Source organism: Trichomycterus rosablanca, chromosome 3 (assembly GCF_030014385.1).
Source record: "Trichomycterus rosablanca isolate fTriRos1 chromosome 3, fTriRos1.hap1, whole genome shotgun sequence".
Lineage (NCBI taxonomy): Eukaryota > Metazoa > Chordata > Actinopteri > Siluriformes > Trichomycteridae > Trichomycterus > Trichomycterus rosablanca.
In genome coordinates, this window is record NC_085990.1 from 37,665,815 (window position 1) to 37,685,965 (window position 20,151).

General features: G+C 37.2%; 1 protein-coding gene across 1 annotated transcript; it reads left to right on the top strand.

The window, feature by feature from the left end:
- The first annotated feature begins 1,938 nt into the window (after positions 1-1,938).
- LOC134310668 (protein APCDD1-like) lies at positions 1,939-19,724 on the top strand. Its single transcript, XM_062992296.1, has 5 exons — positions 1,939-1,993; positions 5,414-5,570; positions 10,863-11,382; positions 17,270-17,591; positions 19,285-19,724. The coding sequence occupies exons 1-5, from the start codon at positions 1,939-1,941 to the stop codon at positions 19,722-19,724; spliced, it is 1,494 nt and encodes a 497-aa protein (XP_062848366.1).
- The last annotated feature ends 427 nt before the right edge of the window (positions 19,725-20,151 follow it).

Below are 20,151 nucleotides of genomic sequence, written 5' to 3' on the forward strand. Positions count from 1 at the left end.
CAAGAGCCACGGTATCCAGGGTAATGTCAGCATACCACCAAGAAGGACAAACCACATCCAATAGGATTAACTGTGGACGCAAGAGGAAGCTGTCTGAAAGGGATGTTCGGGTGCTAACCCGGATTGTATCCAAAAAACATAAAACCACGGCTGCCCAAATCACGGCAGAATCACGGCAGTCCGTCGGGAGCTCCACAGGGTCAATATACACGACCGGGCTGCTATAGCCAAACCTTTGGTCACTCGTGCCAATGCCAAACGTCGGTTTCAATGGTGCAAGGAGCGCAAATCTTGGGCTGTGGACAATGTGAAACATGTATTGTTCTCTGATGAGTCCACCTTTACTGTTTTCCCCACATCCGGGAGAGTTACGGTGTGGAGAAGCCCCAAAGAAGCGTACCACCCAGACTGTTGCATGCCAAGAGTGAAGCATGGGGGTGGATCAGTGATGGTTTGGGCTGCCATATCATGGCATTCCCTTGGCCCAATACTTGTGCTAGATGGGCGCGTCACTGCCAAGGACTACCGAACCATTCTGGAGGACCATGTGCATCCAATGGCGGTGCCGTGTATCAGGATGACAATGCACCAATACACACAGCAAGACTGGTGAAAGATTGGTTTGATGAACATGAAAGTGAAGTTGAACATCTCTGCACAGTCACCAGATCTAAATATTATTGAGCCACTTTGGGGTGTTTTGGAGAAGCGAGTCAGGAAACGTTTTCCTCCACCAGCATCACGTAGTGACCTGGCCACTATCCTGCAAGAAGAATGGCTTAAAATCCCTCTGACCACTGTGCAGGACTTGTATATGTCATTTCCAAGACGAATTGACGCTGTATTGGCCGCAAAAGGAGGCCCTACACCATACTAATAAATTATTGTGGTCTAAAACCAGGTGTTTCAGTTATTTTGTCCAACCCCTGTATGTTTAGGTGGGAGGCATGGTAATTTTGTTTAAATAATGCCTTGGCTTTGCCAAAAAATCAAACAGCAAATTTACTCTTAAGGGTATATCACTGTTTTTGTTTTTTTATTGTTAGCTTCAACTAAAAGTAAAACATCAAACAACTTCACAACCTCCAGTAGCTGTTTTGTTCCAGAGTTACATCCCACGCGTCTGATACCTTTAAGTGGCCTTATAATGTATAAAGGCTACCCATTCTTTCGTACGAATCATTTTACGAAACAACTTATCTAAATGTGTGATTTATTCACTGTTTAAAGACACGAACCCAACTCATAAAATCAAGCCAGAGTTCAGTGTAGTAATGATGGGATTCTTGTGGAGTTCATTTCATCGAACTGATCACATAATTACCACGTTATGTCCAGCTACTTCCCAGCATGTGCTGTGAATGCTCAGAAAGTAGCGGCAATAAAACATTTAATTGTGCTGATCCGTTAACTGTTGCATTTTTCCTTGTTTTAAGAACCAAGAGAATTCAAATAAACAATACATTGTCAAACATTTTATGAGCTTCCAGAAAGTGAGAACAAAAAAAGGTCTCTGCTGAACCCGTTTACAACCTGGCAACCCTGAGAGCTAAGCGCGCGCTCCTGGATACTAGAGAGAGAAGCGCGTGCGGTTTAAATAGTCTGTGTTAGAGTCGGTCTCATTCTCGCAGTTCTAACAGGAGCAGCAGCAGCTCAGCTCAGGAGTCTGTTTTTCCAGCACCAGACCACAGTTTGGGATGTATGAGCGGAACACAGATAGGTCATTGTCCCGTGTGTGGATACAGAACGTAATTTAAGGTCATTATGTGAATTAAAACATTTAAGCGGGGAAAATCTGTCAAGTGAGTAACTGCTTCACTCCTGTTGTACACCAGCTCGGTGAGAAGGTCGCAAGGTTGCAAACCGTTACAATACTTTAATCGAAACTTTGAAAGCGTGTTTGTTAGTTAGATTTTTTTCACTATGGAAGTTGGAAGGATGTTTTTTTCTTTATGTACAACGAGCTCTACCATCATTTTCCTTCTGTGTGCTGGTGAGTATGCTTTAAAGCCTATATCTTTAATGCGGTGATACAGCTCTCCTATACAGGACTCGTATTTAAGAGCCGAGCCTGTGTCATTAAACTCTAATTAGCTGAAACTAATTCACTTTCATTCGCCCTCATTAGACTGAACTCTATAAGCGATTGTAGCTGCTTTAAAATCCAACATGCTGTCAAGTCTGTACCCTGTAATCTGTACCTCAATTATACAACCATACGGAAATTAGATCTGGTAATTTGATTTTTAAACTCCATTAATAAGCAGCCTTTAATTTAAATGTCGACATAGATTTGTGAGACATGTATGTGTTTTAATCATTTTTGCAGCTGTTTGTTAGAACACGTAATTTTTTGTCCTAAAATTGCACGAATGAGAGTTTATTATTGGGCCTATTGTAACTGACCACTTGGCAGAATTAGCAAAAGTTGTTTCTGGCATGTACTTGACATTTTGTACAGTTTCAATTAAACAATTTTAACCCTCATCACCTTACATGGTATTATAGTAATGCATTTAATGAAAATATATTGCATTATATTATCTAAACATTGACTCACTAAATAGAGAAGGAATATTTATTATTATACAAGTAATTTTAATAACATTTGTTGACATAGCTTTAATCAAAAACATTTAGTATTCTTAATGAATGTACATGTGTAATATTATTCAGCCCCCAGCCTCAGTTTCTTTTTGGAACATCTTTTTGACTTGATATCCTCTTATAAGTGATTTCCATAAGTGCTAACAAGCCTCTGACACCTCTCTTGTGGAATCATCACCCATTCTTCTCATGCAAAAGGTTGCAGTTTATTGATCGCGTTAAGCTGAATTTGCTTTCTTTAAATCCCACCAACATTTCTATGGGATTTAGTCAACCTATAGTAAACTTAAACCAATTGCCTTTTGTGGTGCAATGAAATGATCTCCTCTCTTAGCTTGTGTGACAGTTCTTTAGTTTTCACCATGGTTGCAACACACCTTAAACACATCTCCATTGTGGTGTTTATATAACACATCACAGCTAAACACATTAAGGGCCATTATTGAGTTCCCAAAGGTTTAATCATGTTGTAACCCAACTTAACGCCATGCAGACTAGCAGTATGTTTTAATATCAGGAGTATTACGTAAAGGTTGAATATTTATGACATGGCAGTACTAACACAATATTCTGCATCACTAAAATACTACATTATTCATGTTCTTTGTTCATTTGCCACTGATAAAGACTTTTTTTCAAGGAAAAATCTATCTCTGTAGTTATAAATCCTCATTTTCTTTGGGAGGTTAATATTTCTGATTGCAGCTTTACAGAAAACTTATTCTGGAAAAGGTTAAGATCAGGCCTCTGCAAAAGCAGGATTAAGGTATTCCAAAAATAGTATTGATAGTGTTTTTTATCATTTTGGTGGTTGGAGGTTGTGCTAAAGAATTTTAAAATACACTTTGTGCTTCAATATTCTGACTTGATACAGTGCATTAGTTCAATTTATGACCAGTACTTAGTGTCATTTATACATACATAGTGTTGTTTGTACAGATGATCTTGGAATCTAAATTTGCTTAGAAATAGCTTTAAGTAACATTCTAATTAAAGTAGGTCCATTTATACAGGCATAGAGAAGTCACCAGCTGTAGAGAATCATTATCACTTAAAGGTAAATAACACAGCATACAGGTAAATTACATTACGCATTATACTTTCTATGCCAGCAAATTATTAATGTAATTTAATGTATGGATATTTTTGGTCGAGCATATTTTTAGAAAACCTTCAATAAATTGTAAAAAAACCCAAATTTGGACATTCAGTCAGTGAAAAACAAGCTTGCAAAAATTATTGAAATACCAAGGCTGCCATGACATATGTTACAAGTAAATGTAAATTTTTAACCTCAACTAAATAAAGTGTATTTCAGCTATACAATTAAGGGGATAATGTAAAGCAGAGTTTGGTCAAAGTAGTTTGTAGTTAATAAATATCTAACAGTGTATGGTGCAGTTTATTTAATAATTATTTATTAAATATTTGGTAATTAAGTTTTATGTAGTTAATGGGAATTTTTTTTTTATGTATGTGCTAGATTTAGCAAAGCTGATTTTAATGGAAGGACTGCTGTTTGGAAATCATTTTATGTATCAAAAGTTGATCAGTTAAGTCAATATCTTGGTGTAAGGAGCACAAAACCTGACCCCTGAGAGTAATATGGTCTGATGATCCAACTTTCACCGTATTTGCTACAATTTTAATTATTTATGTTTAAAGGAAACCACAGTGTGTTTTAACCCACAGTGTCTGCTGCTATCTTGTAATTATAGTGGGGGATACATAATGGTACCAGGTGCACTTTATAGTGAACACACTCTTTCTTGTACTCTGTGGTTATAATAGTTTCATACTGGTACACCATGATGATGCCTAGTTCCAATTCAAACATTAGATTTAAACTTCAATTTACATTTTTGGAAGTTTCTTTGTACAGATTGTGAAGCAGGTATCTAATTTTTTAATCCTGCAAAGTTCTTCTGATTAGCTTATACAAAATAATTTATAATTTTGGGGTTTGCTTGTAACTTGGGTGCTATCCTCAAGGATATATCTTTATTATATTTTTTGAAAGAGCTGTCAGGGATTTTGGGTTTCACATTGGGCCCCACCAACTCAGACTATGCCAACTTTGAAAATATAACACTGTGCAGACAAGAATGCAACATTGTGCATACAGTGAAATTCAGTTTTTGATATAAGACTAATGGAAAAGGGCTTAAGGTGTCTTCCCTTTCTTTTTTATCTCCTGTCACATTTGACAAGATTTTTCTTTAAAATGAGACATGATTCTGCACGCCTTACTCACAATTTACTAGCAAGTATCGTTCTCGCCTGGTTTGAGTGCAGTCCAAACCAGTTTATATAAATCGGGGGGAGCGGGTGTAGATACAGAGGGTCTGTTAATGTGTACATTTTGGCAAACAAGAAACAAAAAATTAAAAACAAAAGGTCAGTTTTAAATAAAATATTCAATTTTATTTAGAATCATTAAAACGTTCCTCCATACCGCTCCCCTGCCTAAAATATACTGTATAGCATACATTAAAAACTGATTGTTTGTATCTTTGGGACCATAACATGACCTTATTTTCTGTCAGTGTGAAGATTTGCATGTAGTTTAGACACATTTGTGATGTGCCTCATATTAGGAAATGTTAGAAAACTGATTATCAAAATCCTTTCTAAAATCTTCTTATATGTACCTTACCTGAATATTTAATAACAACATATCCAAAAATATTGCTGCCCCTGAAACAAGAGCAAAGTGGTTTAATACAAGGTTTTTCAATGTAAACTGTGTATGTAGTTACAAATATTTCCTGAGGCTTTGCAACCCCACTTTGCCCCATGACTACAGGTTGGTGCGAGAGGTCCACCTCATTACAGATGGACAAGGGCCATGGAAGGTACTCCAAACACAATCAGTGCCACTACATGCTCAAACATCTACGAGACGAAGGCAGGATCAGCGTGCACATGCCTCCTGAGATTGAGGGTCACTGGGTGTCTAAAAGGTAGAATCCATTAAATTTATTATGTTTTGGTTGATTTTTTTTTTCTTTTTAAGATCCCTTTCATTTCACATCTTGCCAACGTGTTTTTACAAAGTGTCATCTGTATTGTATGAGGTATTACCATTAATAATTGTGTAAGAATTTCCCTACAGTGGGAATAAACTAACAAAACACTTCAAACTCTCTTCGCTATAAATCAAAGTATTACTAGCAAGTTTTAGGTATTTAAGTGCCAGTTAATAGTACCAGTTATCAGGTGCCCAAGTTGCACAGTGGGATATTCCACTAGCACACCAGTGCTGGGATTCTGAACTGTCAAAGTTTAAATAGGGGTGGGGTCTTCGACACTGTGAAAGGGCACTGGTTAGTAACCAGATGCACCTGTACAGAAGTGGAGAAACGCAGAGATCAGCACATAACTCTCTGTGCGTGGGACTGGCCTCATGCTGCAAATCCACTAAAGTATGAGCGAATAAGAAGGGGTCGGTGGACTGCGCACACGTCCGAGGGAGTGTGTGTCAGGCAAATATACACTCCTTGGATGCGATTGGGGTCCCAGGCAGCGGAAGACTAATTGGCGATGCTGTATTGGAAGAAAACAGGAGAAAATGCATAAATAAAAGTAACAGTTTCTTACACAACCATGTATGGGGTAAAAACGCTAAACAAATCTTAGTGCTAGTTCCTCATTAACAACACAGTTGCGAAGTATTATCAAAAATCAGATAGTCGATAAAAACCCATGTCACCTTTGAGACCTGACTAGTCAGTGGCTTTGTTGATGTTGGCTAAATACAAATTATTTTTTGTTTTTCACATGTATTTAATTGAAAATAGCACAAAGATGATACATTTAATGTTTTATCTTATTAGCTTATTCACTAATTTATGTAAATATATGGTAATTTTAATTAGCATGTCTGCAAAACATTCTAGAAAGATTGAAACAGAGGCAATGTAAGACTGGGACGTTTTTGGAATAATCACACCTATTATTATAGCAGATGGATGCCCCTCTAGTTGGGGTATAAAAGGAGCTTAAACAAAATTCTCAGTCTTTTGCAAACAGTTGAGGATTTATGAGAGATGGATTTTTCTTCCATCTATAGTGCATGATGTTATTAAACATTCAGAACATTGTTTTATTGTCCAGCTTTCACATTCATAAAGAACCACAAAACCACAAGAACAATTCCAAACTTTGTTTGGAGTGACAAATTGTTAAATTTGTAGATCTTTTCCAGTTTCTTCATTCTTCTTCTGCTAAGTGCAAGTCTGTCGTATTTGCTGACTGCTTTTGACTTCAATAATTGATCCAAGTAGACAAAAACTAATCACCTTTTTGACAAGATGACATTTGCTCCTTCAGTGGTAAAGTTAGTGTTTTTTGCTCTTGTCATGATTTCGACTTCTTCATGTTGAGCTGAAGTCCCATCTTTTTAATTTTCTTATAAGGGCCTTTGGGTCTTCCTGATTTTCTATGTTGTCATTCACATAGTAAATGTTATTGATGTTTCTTCCACCAATCTTCAATTCTTAATCATCTTTCTCCAGTTCTACTTTTCTCATTATATGTTCAGAGTACAGGTTGAACAGGAATCTGTGACTAAATGCAGCTTTGTTTAACATTTTTTTGCAATGTGGATCCAGAGCTGTGGATCCATTTCTGTCATGCTTTTGGCTTGTTGATCAGTGTAGAGATTCTTTATCAGAATGATAAATAATACTTGGATAATCCCATTTTCCTGAGGACGATCCATAATTTTGTGTGGTCAACAGGGTCAAAAGCTTTGCTGTCATAAATGTAGCACATGTTGACTTCCTTCTTCCTCTGCTTCTTCTATAATCCGGTATACACTTGCAATGATATATTTTGTTCCTCTGCCTTTTCTAAATCCTGCCTTTAATCTTAGTTCTCTTTAAATGTCAAGCTCTAGTCTGCGTTGAATAATCTTTAACATAAATTTACTGGTGTTTGATATGAGGGAACCTGTACAATAGTTTGCAAAGTCCTTCTTGTCTTCTTTCTTTGGTGTGGGATATAAACCCACAGCTTCCAATTTGCTGGCCATTGAGTGGTTTTCCATATTTGTTGGCATATTATTTCTGCACTATTATGGAATCTTCTTCAGAATCATGAAATATTTCTGTTGCGATGGAATTGATCCCTGTGGGTTTCTTCTTTGCTAGTGATCTAAAGACTTAGAGCTGATTCTTCTTTGTTGACCTTTTTGAGTTCTATCCATATCTCTCCTGGTTCTGTGTCAATTATGTCTAGAATCTGAAGTTGATTTCTAATGTTTTTCTTGATAACAGGTGGTACGTTCTCTAGATATTTTGGAAGCCTGATGGTGTGATTATTTTTCTCAACTTCACTTGGAGCCTGCACATTAGAAGTTCATGATCTGTTCCTTAATCAGCTTTGCCATTAAAATTGAGTTTTTAAAATTGACTCATTAAAATTGAGTCTCTGGGTGCACAGAATGTAGATTTGTTGTTTCTGTGATGTACTTGCAAAAGTTAAATATTTCTTTTCAGGCTTCATTCATGTTTCCACTTCTGTGTTGTATTTTCTTTCTTTCAATTTCAGACTTTGGTCTCTCATAGCCAGTAGGACATCTTGTTTGCATGTTGTTTGCATGTCTTGTTAATTTTAGTTTAAACCTAATCATAAATGTTTTTTATTTCTTCTTTGCTAGCACCTGCAGTTGGGCCATAAATCTGGATGACTTTAATGTTGAATGGTTGCACATGAAATTGGATAGACACTTGTCACTTGATTACTCACAGCATTGAATCAAATAATGGTTTTGTTGACATTCTTGTGTAGTAGATAGTGTGTTCTCCTGATAAGATAAGATAAGATAAGATAAGATAAGATAAGATAAGATAAGATAAGACTTTATTGATCCCCTTAGGGAAATTAACTTGTTACAGCAGTATGAAGACAAGAATACAAGAAATACAACTAATTGTTGACATGATTGAAAGCATTCTAATCCTGTCCATTTAAGTTTACTGATCTAAAGGATATTGATGTGTAGAAAATACATTTCAATCTAGTCAAGTCAAGTCAAATGTATTTGTATAGTGCTTTTTTTTTAAATAGACTTTGTGTCAATGCAACTTTACAGAATCCAGGACCAAAACCTCTTGTAAAGGAAGCAGAGGGCAATGGTGGCTTTCCAAATATTACAAAGAAAAGCCTTAAGAAAAACAAGACTCAACAGGGGACCATCCTTTTTGGGTGGCTTAGAGGATAAATAGTCCTAAAGAAAAGTTAGATTAATAAACCAGCCATAAAAAATTACAATTATTTCTAGCAAAGATTATAACAAGTGAAACGCATAGAGAATTTAATTTGAGTTCATCAACTTTCAGTTCAGTTTGTGGTAGAATAAAGAATAAAGTCATTTGATGAGTTCTGGATGCTGTGAGTGCAGACACAGCAGATTCCCATCATATCTAGTATTGTCCAGCATTGTTGACATGGCAACCTAAAACCTGCAGGGTTTAGCCTTAAGGGGGGGGGTAAAAAAGGTTCACATCAGAACCACCTCAGGGTAAACACAGAAGATGTAGTTAAAATGTAATATGAACAAAATCATTAATAAGATGTCAGTTGTGCAGAGAATAGAAATAACTAGGAGGCACCACAGCCATTAGGCATCTTCACAACTTCTAGCTTGACATGATTCATTCTTTGAACATTGCAAATTTTGATTGAGATTTTATTTTTGCAGCTTTAAATTGTCTTTTCTCACTCTCAGCAACCAGACGTCCAGAAGGCTTTGACTTAGCCCTGTTATGCATGCAAGATGTACTTTTGCTTCCAACCTCTCATCTTTTGGCACTACCGACAGTCACTCTGTTCCTCTATATTTGGCTTTCTGAGTAGAGTCCAAAAGTGGTTTACCATTGCCTTCTTCCACATTGTCATTGCTGTTGTCATCTTTCTAATCATTAACCTCTGATGCCGTTTTGTATAGCAGCTGCACTGTAAAGGTGCCAAGTTTAGTCTGGTTTCTTTGCTAAGATCTTTCTGCCATGGGAGACCCTGACAGGAAATCTCCTGGCATTAAAGCTTTCTGTTTCTCTGATGCACTCGGGCAAGGCACCATACCAGAAGAAAGAACCCTATATTACACAAAGCGGAGGCCATATATTTAAATTATTTGTGTCTTTATTCAAATAGAAGGCTAACATTTGAATAGCAGATTAAAGAAACAAATATCATGATCATTTCTGATATTTGTTTATTCAAATGAACTTACCTATTACAATTCATAAGCAGTTTCATGTCACTGTCTGATAATGTGTGGTATTCACAATATTTTACCGTGAAATTCCGTGAGTTCATTTGAATAAACAAATATCAGAAATGATCATGATATTTGTTTCTTTAATCTGCTATTCAAATCAAGTATCAAGTTTAATACAAAAATGTCTGTTTTTATTAGGTACCCAAGACAAGCTGTTTATATTAAATTATTTACTGCTTAAGCATGCCACGCTATGGCTGACAAAACAGCAATCTTTAAAATTATTCAGGTCTAAATTATTAAATATTTAAGGTAGTTTGCTGGTGGACTTCAGAATTCAGTTTGACGGAAATAAATAAATAAATACATACTATAAATATTGGAAACTCACTTCACATAAATATGATATTATTAATAAATAAATCTATCAATCTTTGGCAGTCCTGCTTTATGCTTGCTTTGTGCTGTCAGTAGCATAATGGCCCTGCATAAAGACTTAGTGTATTTAACCCATTATGTTTATTTTATCACTTCATAATTTCTGTTGGCCATTTATAGGCTGAAAATTAAACCTCATGAACGAAAAGTTACACAAAGGAAAAATGATTAAGTATAATTAATAGAAATAGATTATTAGAAAAGATGCTGTAACATGTAAACATGCCTCTGTTCCAACTTATTTGAGTATGTCACAGGCATCAAATTCTACATTTGTTTATATTTACAATTAAGTTGGTCAGTGAAAAAGCATTGGAAATCTTTTCTTTGTACGTTTGTCAGTTAAATAATGTTTCAGGAGAATTATGTAACCACAGATTCTTGTTTTTATTGTATTTCGCTAAATGTCCCAACTTGTCCAGAAATGTAGTTTATAAGTTGTAACTAAGGTTGCCAATGCTGAATAAAACCTTTTTTTGGTAATGCATAAGCACAATTCTGAAATGCTGGTTTTTAATAAACATTAAAAATGTGCTTATTAACTACATAATTGGTAAATACTTGAAAATATTTTTTTTTATCTCCTTTAAAGCTGTGAGGTGAGACCTGGGCCTGAATTCCTCACCCGATCCTACCACTTCTATTCAAACCACACCTTCCATGCACTTCAGTTCTATTATGATGACAACCACTGCACAAAGCCCAGCTACACTCTACTGATCGAAGGCAGCCTGCACCTCCGTCAGGCATCCTGGCTTGTTCGTGGAGGCACAGAGGCAGACTACAAACTGAGCCGTGTGCTGCTGGTGACCCACAGCCCAGCTGTGACTAAGGAGCTCCAGGTAAAACTGGAAAAGACTTGTGGTCTAACAAAGCACCTGCAGCTGGGACTCACCTATGAGCTGTGGGAAGAGAGCTCTGGTCATGACTGCACCCACAGCTTAGACTTCAGCATGCAAGAACTGACGTTGCTCCGCATGGAGAGACACATTCAACACAGTGAGCCCGGCAGACAAGCAGAGGAGTTGTTTGTGGGGGACGTGCACACAGAGCGTGCTCAGAGGAGAATCCACAGCCCCTTAGGCTACCAGCCCCCACTACAGAATGTCAAGGTCAGTGCCTCTTAGCAGCAAATTCACAGATAGACAAGATCTCTTGTGAATACACTGTATTTTCTGAAATTGAAATCCTGACCACAGAGAACACACCTTGAAGCGTGGTTCACACTGAAGAATGATTAGGGCTGCTTAAAAATTCTAAGAGGATGGCACATATTTCCTTTATTTGTATTGTTAATTGCACAGTAAAAATGATTATTATATATTAAAAAGATTCTAATCATTCTTAGGGTGGCATCTTTGTGCAGTAGGTAGTTTTAATGATACATAGCTCCAGTGTCCTGGGTTCAAAACCTGTCTCCAATTACTTTGTGGAGTGGGGTATGTTATTCCTATTTTATCCATTCCAATTCATCCTAACCTCTCTAATGAACTAATGTAAGTTGACCCAAGATTTATGTTGAAGTGAGTGAGTAAGAGAATGATGCCCTACAATAGACTAGTGCCTTGTTGTGCTGATACAAGCCCTGTGACCATGATCAGGATAATGCACTTACAAAGGATTTTCACTTCATTACATTTTTATCAGAATTTATCAGAAAACAATAAGTGCAAGGCTGGCATACCTGGACATGGCGCCAATCCATCACTGGCCATGTCTGTGTAGATGCCCAGCGGGTCGATAGCACCACTGAGATTTAAACCCAGATCTTAGCAATTAAAAACCTGTTCCAAAAGAAGCATTTTTTAACTTTATTCAATAAGTTTAATAATTAGAATTTTTTTCTGTGATTTCAAGAACCACAGTTCTGCGGTGGCACGGCAGTGTGAAACCTCTTTTATAAATGCATATTTACCCGGATAGGCACATATGGATCTAATATTTTGCAACATCAAGCACTACTCCGTTAGAGGTCCACTGAGCAAAGCAAAGCAGTTCAACTTGTGGTCCAGAGTTAAATTCTACATAAAAAGATCCTATTTAAAGGTCTTGGTCCAGATATAAACTCTACATATAAAGAACTTATTTAAAGTCTTAATTTAGTGGTTACTAGGTAAACTATGAAAAAAACATGAAAGTGATGTGCTTCTTGGGCTCTACAACCGTCAACCGCAGTCATGTTTGGGTTTAAGAACTGTGCAAGTCAGAATTAGAATCAGTCATACAAATGTATGAATGGTGCCTTTCTAACAGCAGGGGTAGACAAATCCAATTTAATACAATGATTACATAATCTGCTTGGCATGGGGTAAATGGATTTGCCCAGCCCCAAACTAAATGAAGTGCTCTTTTTTAAATGTCCATGTCTTTATTCAGTGTTTTAAACCTGGTGAGGTTAATTTTTTTGGTAATACAGCTAGGTTCTTTCTGCGATATTTAATAACACTTTATTCAATGCGACGGCTGAGCACATCATAGAAATTCGTGGTGCATCTTGGTAAAATAACAAGCCTGAAAATTTAAAAGACTACAAGCCATGACATTACGACAAAAAGGTTTCTAGGTAACTACACAGATTTTGAGTATTTGCCAAGGAATGGAGACAGTGGGAAGTGGGAAGATTGTTAGAAGTCTGTTAGGGCACATTGAATACACAATTAAGCAGCTGGGACTTGACATATAATGCTGCATGAGCAGCATTTTTTAAAAAGAGGTTCATTTGCTTAAGAAAAAAGCATGTTTAACCCTCAGATGTTATGTGACATGGAAAACTCTGCAGCTGATTAAAAATAGTAGGGGGAAAAAGCCATTTTGCCTTCTTTTCATCAGACATATGTTGCTTATTTGTGTGGAGTATTTGCTCGTCCAAGCAAAAAGGATTACTTTTAATTTGTGTCCAAAAAAGTAGCTTCACATAGTCTTTTATTGACTGAGGTTAATTAAAAGCTTTTTTAGCCCCAGCTAACTGCACAACATTAGCATACTTCAGCATTCCAAGCAGACCGTACAACACAGAGATGCTGATAAGCAACATCACAGAACAGCAGTGGGATCTAGCTCTCTTAGGCATAGGCACTGACTTATCCTGGCATTTTTATGTCTGACTCACTATCCCAAGTAAGTAAAAAAATCCAACTGAGAAGCAGTGGGAGCACTATAAACCATATAATACAAAAGCCTTTTTATATAAATATTCTTCTTGCAGCTGGAGCAAAGTTGGTAGTCATGGCATTACACTGTAGAATTCTGTCCCATTGGGTGTGCAGTCAATAGAAAATCCACACATAAGATAAAAGATGGATGAACTGTTACACAGAAGCATGTTTAATTCATAAAGTGCAGCAGTGTATTTTAAAGTAGGTGACTGTAATATTATATGTATAAGATCAGATTTGACATTATACAATAATTCATTCAGGTCAGCTAGGTTGTATTATCTTCCTGTATATTCTTAAGGTAGTTACGTTGTACACGCTGAGTGCACTATGTAATCGCTGGCTAGCTTCTTTCCTCCAGTCATGCAGCTTTACCATGATCTGACGTCAGCCACTCAACTATTTCAAACAAGACTGATACAGAACAAATATCGGCATTTCCCCTGCCATTTTAGTGTGATTTCAGCTGGTGTCAGAGCATACCCAGGCTCCTGATCCACTTCTATCCCCTGTCTACTTCAAAGGGAATGGGGAAATAGAGCTGCAAAGGGCATCATTCTGAATTCCAGCTCTGAGCTGGTGCGTGCCTAAAGCACTGTGGCAAGGCTAAGCAAAAACTGCAGCCAGACTTAGGAGGTGGATCGGAGGCTTTCAGCTGGATTAATGTCTTTCATGTCTGCGCTCTCCCACCATATACTCACACTGGCTGTTCTTCATTCTGATGCGTACAAAAAGGCAGTATAAAACATGCAGCATAGATGTAGTTAATGAATTCTAGTTTGAAACTGAATAATTTATTGGGAACATGTTGAGTCATGGCAGTCAAGCAATAGCAACTGATCAAAATTCAAGCTCTTGCTTCTAATAAATATTCTCAGTGTACACATGTTAGCCTTTCCTGTAAATGGTAGGTTTAGACTAAACAAACAGAATAAGGGAATATTTCATTTAATTTTATTAAAACAGAATAAACAGAATATTTAATAACTAATTATTAAATTAATGTTTCGGCCACAACAATTGCTGACAGGTGTAATAAATCAATTATGTAAAGGAAATTATGTCTCCAACAGTTAAACAAAGGTCCTTTTCTGTTTCAGCATGATTGTGCCCCTGTGCACAAAGCAGGGTCTTTAAAAACAAAAAGAAAAGCTTGGTTTAAAGAAACTTAGTGGCAACAGTTTAGGGAAGGCCCTCTCTTGTTGCAGCATGACTGTGCCCTTGTGCAAAAAATAAGGTCTATAAAGACAGTTTGATGAGTTTAGTGCTAAGGAATTCCAGTGACCTGCACAGAGCCCTAACCTTAACCTTACTAAACATGTTTGTTAGTAATTGGAACATTTTTTGCATGGCCGAACTGAAATTAAGTTTTGCTACGGAGCTGTGGAAGTTATTGTTTATTTCGTTTAGGTCATTTATTATCTTTTGTTTAGATACTAGGAATCACATGGGTTTTTTCTACAGAATCTCTTTATGAAGATTTATTATTTTAATGTTGGTTTCCAACAAATCCCATTTCCAGAAAAGTTGGAACACTTTCTAAAAATGCAGTAAATCTGAAAGCTCTCACTCACTTAATCACTTTCTAGGCCGCTTATCCTAATCAGGGCCGCGGGAAGAGCTGTAATTTGTTAATTCACTTGAATCTTTATTTAACAGACAAGTAAACAAAGAAAACATGCAGCGTGTTTGTTAAATATAAAGCAATTTAGAAATTGAAGCCTGCAACATTCTAAAAAAAAACCTGGGACAGAGGTATGTTTACCACTGGGTCACATCACCTTCCAGAACAGTGTTACAATCCCCATTTCTGTAAAAGTTGGGACATTTTGTGAAAAGCAATAAAAAGAAGAATCTGTGATTAGTTAATTCTCTAGTAGAAAGAAATGATTTCCAGTGTTGTTTTTTTTAATCACTGATCATTTTATTCATCATTTTGTAAATGTCTGCTACAAACTGTCTGTGTAGGGCCAGACCGGAAACCACTGTTGAAAGTGTGTGACCTTTGAACACTTAGATGACATTGCATGAGAAACCAGCATGTATTTAATGTGCTAGATACAGTATAGCTACAAGGGCTCTGGAGTATACTTCGCAAAACCACTGTTACTTAACACAGTCTAAAATGAAATGCAACCTAAAACTAGACATGCAGCATTATATGTCAAGTACCAGCTGTATAATTCTGTATACAATGTGAGTTAACAGACTTCTCACAATCTTCCCACTTCCCACAGTCTTCACTCCTTGGCAAATATTCAAAATCTGTGTAGTTACCTAGTAACCTTTAAACTTACAGGCTTGTTATTTTACCAAGATGCACCCTTTCACACATGATCTAAACCTATATTATTTACAGTAAATACAGCGAAACATTCATACTAGACAAAGAGAAGGCCAGAGATGTGCAGTCCAGGTCTGTCTCCTATTGAAAATGCATGGAGCATCATAAAGAGGAGAATTAGACAAAGGTGACCACAGACCACCTCGTATCAAGCAAGAATAGAGAAAAAATCCAACTGCAACAATTAGTGTCCTTAGGTTCCAAACAAATAAAAAGTATTATTAAAAGGACAGATGATGAAACACAGTGCTAAACACACCCCTGTATTAACTTTTTTGAATGTGTTGCAGGCAACAAATTCTAAATGTGTTTATATTTACAAAAGTTAACATTAGAAAACATTGGAAGTCTTTTTTTTCTACTTTCTACTGTCCATTAAATAAAGATTCCAGAAAATTAACAAATCACAGATTCTTCTTTTTATTGTTTGTTTGTTTGTTTATTAGGATTTTAACGTCATGTTTTACACTTTGGATACATTTATGACAGGAACGGTAGTTACTCATTACACAAGGTTCATTAGTTCACAAGGTTATATCGAACACAGTCGAGGACAATTTAGTGTCTCCAATTCACTTCACTTGCATGTCTTTGGAATGTGGGAGGAAACCTTAGCACCCAGAGGAAACCCACGCAGACACGGAGAGAACATGCAAACTCCACACAGAAAGGACCCGGACCGCCCCACCTGGGGATCAAACCCAGGACCTTCTTGCTGTGAGGCGACAGTGCTACCCACTTAGTCTTTTTATTGCATTTTACTAAAATATCCCAACTTTTCTTGAAATAAGGGTTTGTATAACCTTAGTTTTATTTAGCTTCTGTCCCAACTTTTTTAGTGTGTTGCAGGCATCACATTCTATTGTTTTGTTACTTACAAAAGAAAAATTGGTATGTCAGTAAAAACACTGAAAATGTTTTCTATGTACAGTTAAATAAAAGTACAAGCGATTTACCAACAGTTTGTAGTTTTTATAAAGTGTCCCAACTTTTCTGGAAATGGGGTTTGTATCTTCTACTAGTGTCTAGGCAAGTGATCATAAAACTTAATAAGTATCTGAAGCCAAGACCACTTTCTTTAAGTCTTGCCTTTGGCTGAGTCTTAAAAGAAGTGATGAAAGACCCTTTCAAACTGCCAAACTTGGTATTGCCTTGGTTTCTCATAATTGTTTTATTGCTGTCATTACTTGTGAGCAGCTTTGTGTTGCAGAGCCTTGACTTATAACCACTAATAACTTATAAGCCGTGTCTTTTTATCTGTCAACTACACCTAAAGTACAATGGCTTTATTGGCTGGGAAAGACAACAGGGTTTCTTTCTCTGCCCTGTCAGTTAAAGTAATGTATTAGTGATGTATTAGCTCAGCCGAAGCGTCTACACACATTTAGGCATTTATATGATCGGGATTTTTCTCATTTGAAATAAAATATTGTCATTGTTTTAAATCATTTTTTAATCCTAGGTTACTTAACATCTAAAAAACCTTCTGTACTTTTTCAGACCTATGATGAAAGCTGTGTCGTGTGTCAGATCATCCTAGAGTCAAAATTTCCACATCCACCAATCCTGCCATCCCAGAATTACCACCCCCTGCATTTCTATGGCAACTGGGTTAGTACACGCTGTGAGGTCCGCCCTGGGGTGCTCTTCCTCACCCGCCATTTTTTCTTTCACGAGGACAGTAACATTTGGGAGGGGCACTATTACCACTTCTCAGACCCACTCTGCAGACGCCCCACTTTTAGCATCTCTGCTAAAGGACGTTACAGTGCAGGGGTTCCATCTACTACAGTCATGGGAGGCAATGAGTACACTTTCACAGGTAAACAAGTACTTTGTTACTGTACTAAAATTATGTTTAAAGTATTTGAACTTTAATATTTACTTACCTTAATGCTTTTTACTTTGTACTTTCACTACATAAAATTTATTTCCTCTAACTCTAGAATTAACCCAGCTAATGTTTTAAAATTTTGGTTTAAAACTGCTTTTATCAAATTAGGTGAAGTTCAGAGGTTTGTGAATTATAGGAAGGTGAATTAATTCCTTGATTCTTAATACTGAGAATTCACTACACCACCTGAGTGCCCTTAATCCTAAATTAGAAACCATGAGAGAGGGCCGCTCAGGTGGCGCAGCGGTAAAAACACATGCTGGAACCAGAGCTTGGATCTTGAATACATTGTATCGAATCTCAGCTCTAGGTTGAGCGGCCACATGAACAACGATTGGCCTGTTGTTCAGATATGGGTGAGATTAAGCCGGATAGGGTCTCTCTGTCATAACTAATGCAATTACGACCTCTGATGGCTGACTGATGGCGCCTGCACAGAGATGAGAAAAGAGTGCTGTCAGGGTGTGTCTCTTCGTACACAGTGCTGAACTGCACTGCACTGCACTCGTCAAAGTGTAGGTGATAAGATGCATAGGGCATGCTGCCCACGTGTCAGAGGGGCCGTGAGTTAGCTTTGTTCTCCTCAGAGCAGGGATCAGCATTGGTGGAGAGGAAGTATGACGCAATCGGGCACTTGGACGTGCTAAAACGGAGAAAAAGGGGAGGAAATGCATGAAAATAATTTTAAAAAAAAAGAAACCATGAGAGACTGTAAAATAGCATTGCTTTGCACTTCTGCACTTTTAATTCATTACTTCATAACTTTTTTAAAACCATTATCATGTTATATAGAAAAATATCGTTTTTTAAAAATGCAATGTGATTAAATGTACTGCCTTATTGCATTCAAATGTACAACTTTGTACATTTGTACTAAGTGCAAATTCAGGAGGACGATTTAACAGGACAAAGCATCTCTAAGGATCCCAGCTAAAAACTGCAGATATTAGTTAAGTCTGCTACCTACATAAACAGAAGTTGTTTGGGAGGTTTGCCAAGCGAGAGCCCCTGCTGTTAAGGACCAAAAAAACTTAAGAGCCCACAGTTTGCGTGGCGTTACTAAAAACTTTCATTGAGTCCATGTTCTAGGATCAGATAAGACCAAAGTAGAGCTTTTTGGCAACAAACACCAGTACAGGAATACAGCTAATACAGGAAGCTTACTGTGCAAGGGTTGGATCTTCCAGCAACACAATTAAAGAACACTCACAATGAAGATTTACTTCCTAGTCCCCTGATAGAAAAGCTGTGGGATTTAATGGACCTAGAGAGATTTTGTATGGATAAATAGTCTTAGATCCTTTCCTATGTGCCCTCCAGTATTATACAACTTTATAGAAAAACAGTTTTATTATTTTAATTATTGTACTGCTAATAAAATTAATAGTTTGCATGAAAATAATTATAAGCTAGCAAAATTGAGCTTGTTCTAAAAGTGTGTTAAATATGATGTAACTGAAAATGTCACATTGCTCAGATTTTACTAAGGCAGCTGAAATTAAAGGTACATTTTATTTCGGAGGTGGTGAGGTTAGACCACTATAAGATCTGTTGTTGAATAAAAGCAATATTAGAATTATCCTTAGTTTTTAGCTTAATAATCATTTCTACCTCGACACAGTGACCCAGATGAAAGTCACTCCAATGGACGTGGCCACTACCTCACTTCTGAATATCTTCAGTGGCGATGAGTGCGGCAAACATGGCTCCTGGAAGCTAGGGGTCCAGCAAGACGTGACTCCGACCTCAGGCTGTGCGGCCCTCGGCATCCGTCTGCCTCACACCGAATACGAGCTGTTCTACATGGGACAAGATTCCGCTGGACATCGTCTCCTTTTTAATGGTCAAAGACCTACCAACGGCTCAAGCCCAAACCGGCCTCACAAGCGGGCCACATCCTATCAGCCCCCACTCATCTACTGCACGGCCAGCCACAGGGGGACCTCAGGCATCGGAAAAGAGGGAGACCATCACTACATGCTTGGAAATAGTTGCACCGCACACCGCCAGTATCTGCGATATGTTTTTCTTTTAGTCACACTTGTCTTCTCTGTCATTTAGTATGGTGTAAGAGTTTCTTTGTGGTGTACGTATTTTGCTTATTTGTGGAAAAAGTACCCATTGTGGAAATACTTTTTGGAAGAGAATGTAGATTTTTTTTGTATTTAAACACGGCTGGAAAAATATTTATGCTACTAATTGATTGTAACAATAGAGGCAGCTTGTACATGGACTGTACATTGAAAAGAGCTTTCACAAAAGGCACCATTATCTGCTATTTGCTGGGGTTAGTCTAAACGCAAAGATGCATGTTGATTACATACAGTAATTTACATTTCACCATTCACTGCATGCATTTTCTGAAAGTGGTTGCCTTTCAGACTACCATACAAAATGTGCATTAGTGTACAGAAATGCCAAAGACACTGAAACAATAATGTTAAAGATATTTTATTTCATTTTTCTTATTTCCCACTGGCTCAATGTT

What these genes read in the sequence shown, in the direction of transcription:
- LOC134310668 (XM_062992296.1), top strand. Translation starts at nt 1,939, where the DNA reads ATGTTTTTTTCTTTATGTACAACGAGCTCTACCATCATTTTCCTTCTG. An exon ending in CATTTTCCTTCTGTGTGCTG is followed by an intron (nt 1,994 to 5,413) that starts GTGAGTATGCTT and finishes CCATGACTACAG; the next exon opens with GTTGGTGCGAGAGGTCCACC. An exon ending in GGTCACTGGGTGTCTAAAAG is followed by an intron (nt 5,571 to 10,862) that starts GTAGAATCCATT and finishes TCTCCTTTAAAG; the next exon opens with CTGTGAGGTGAGACCTGGGC.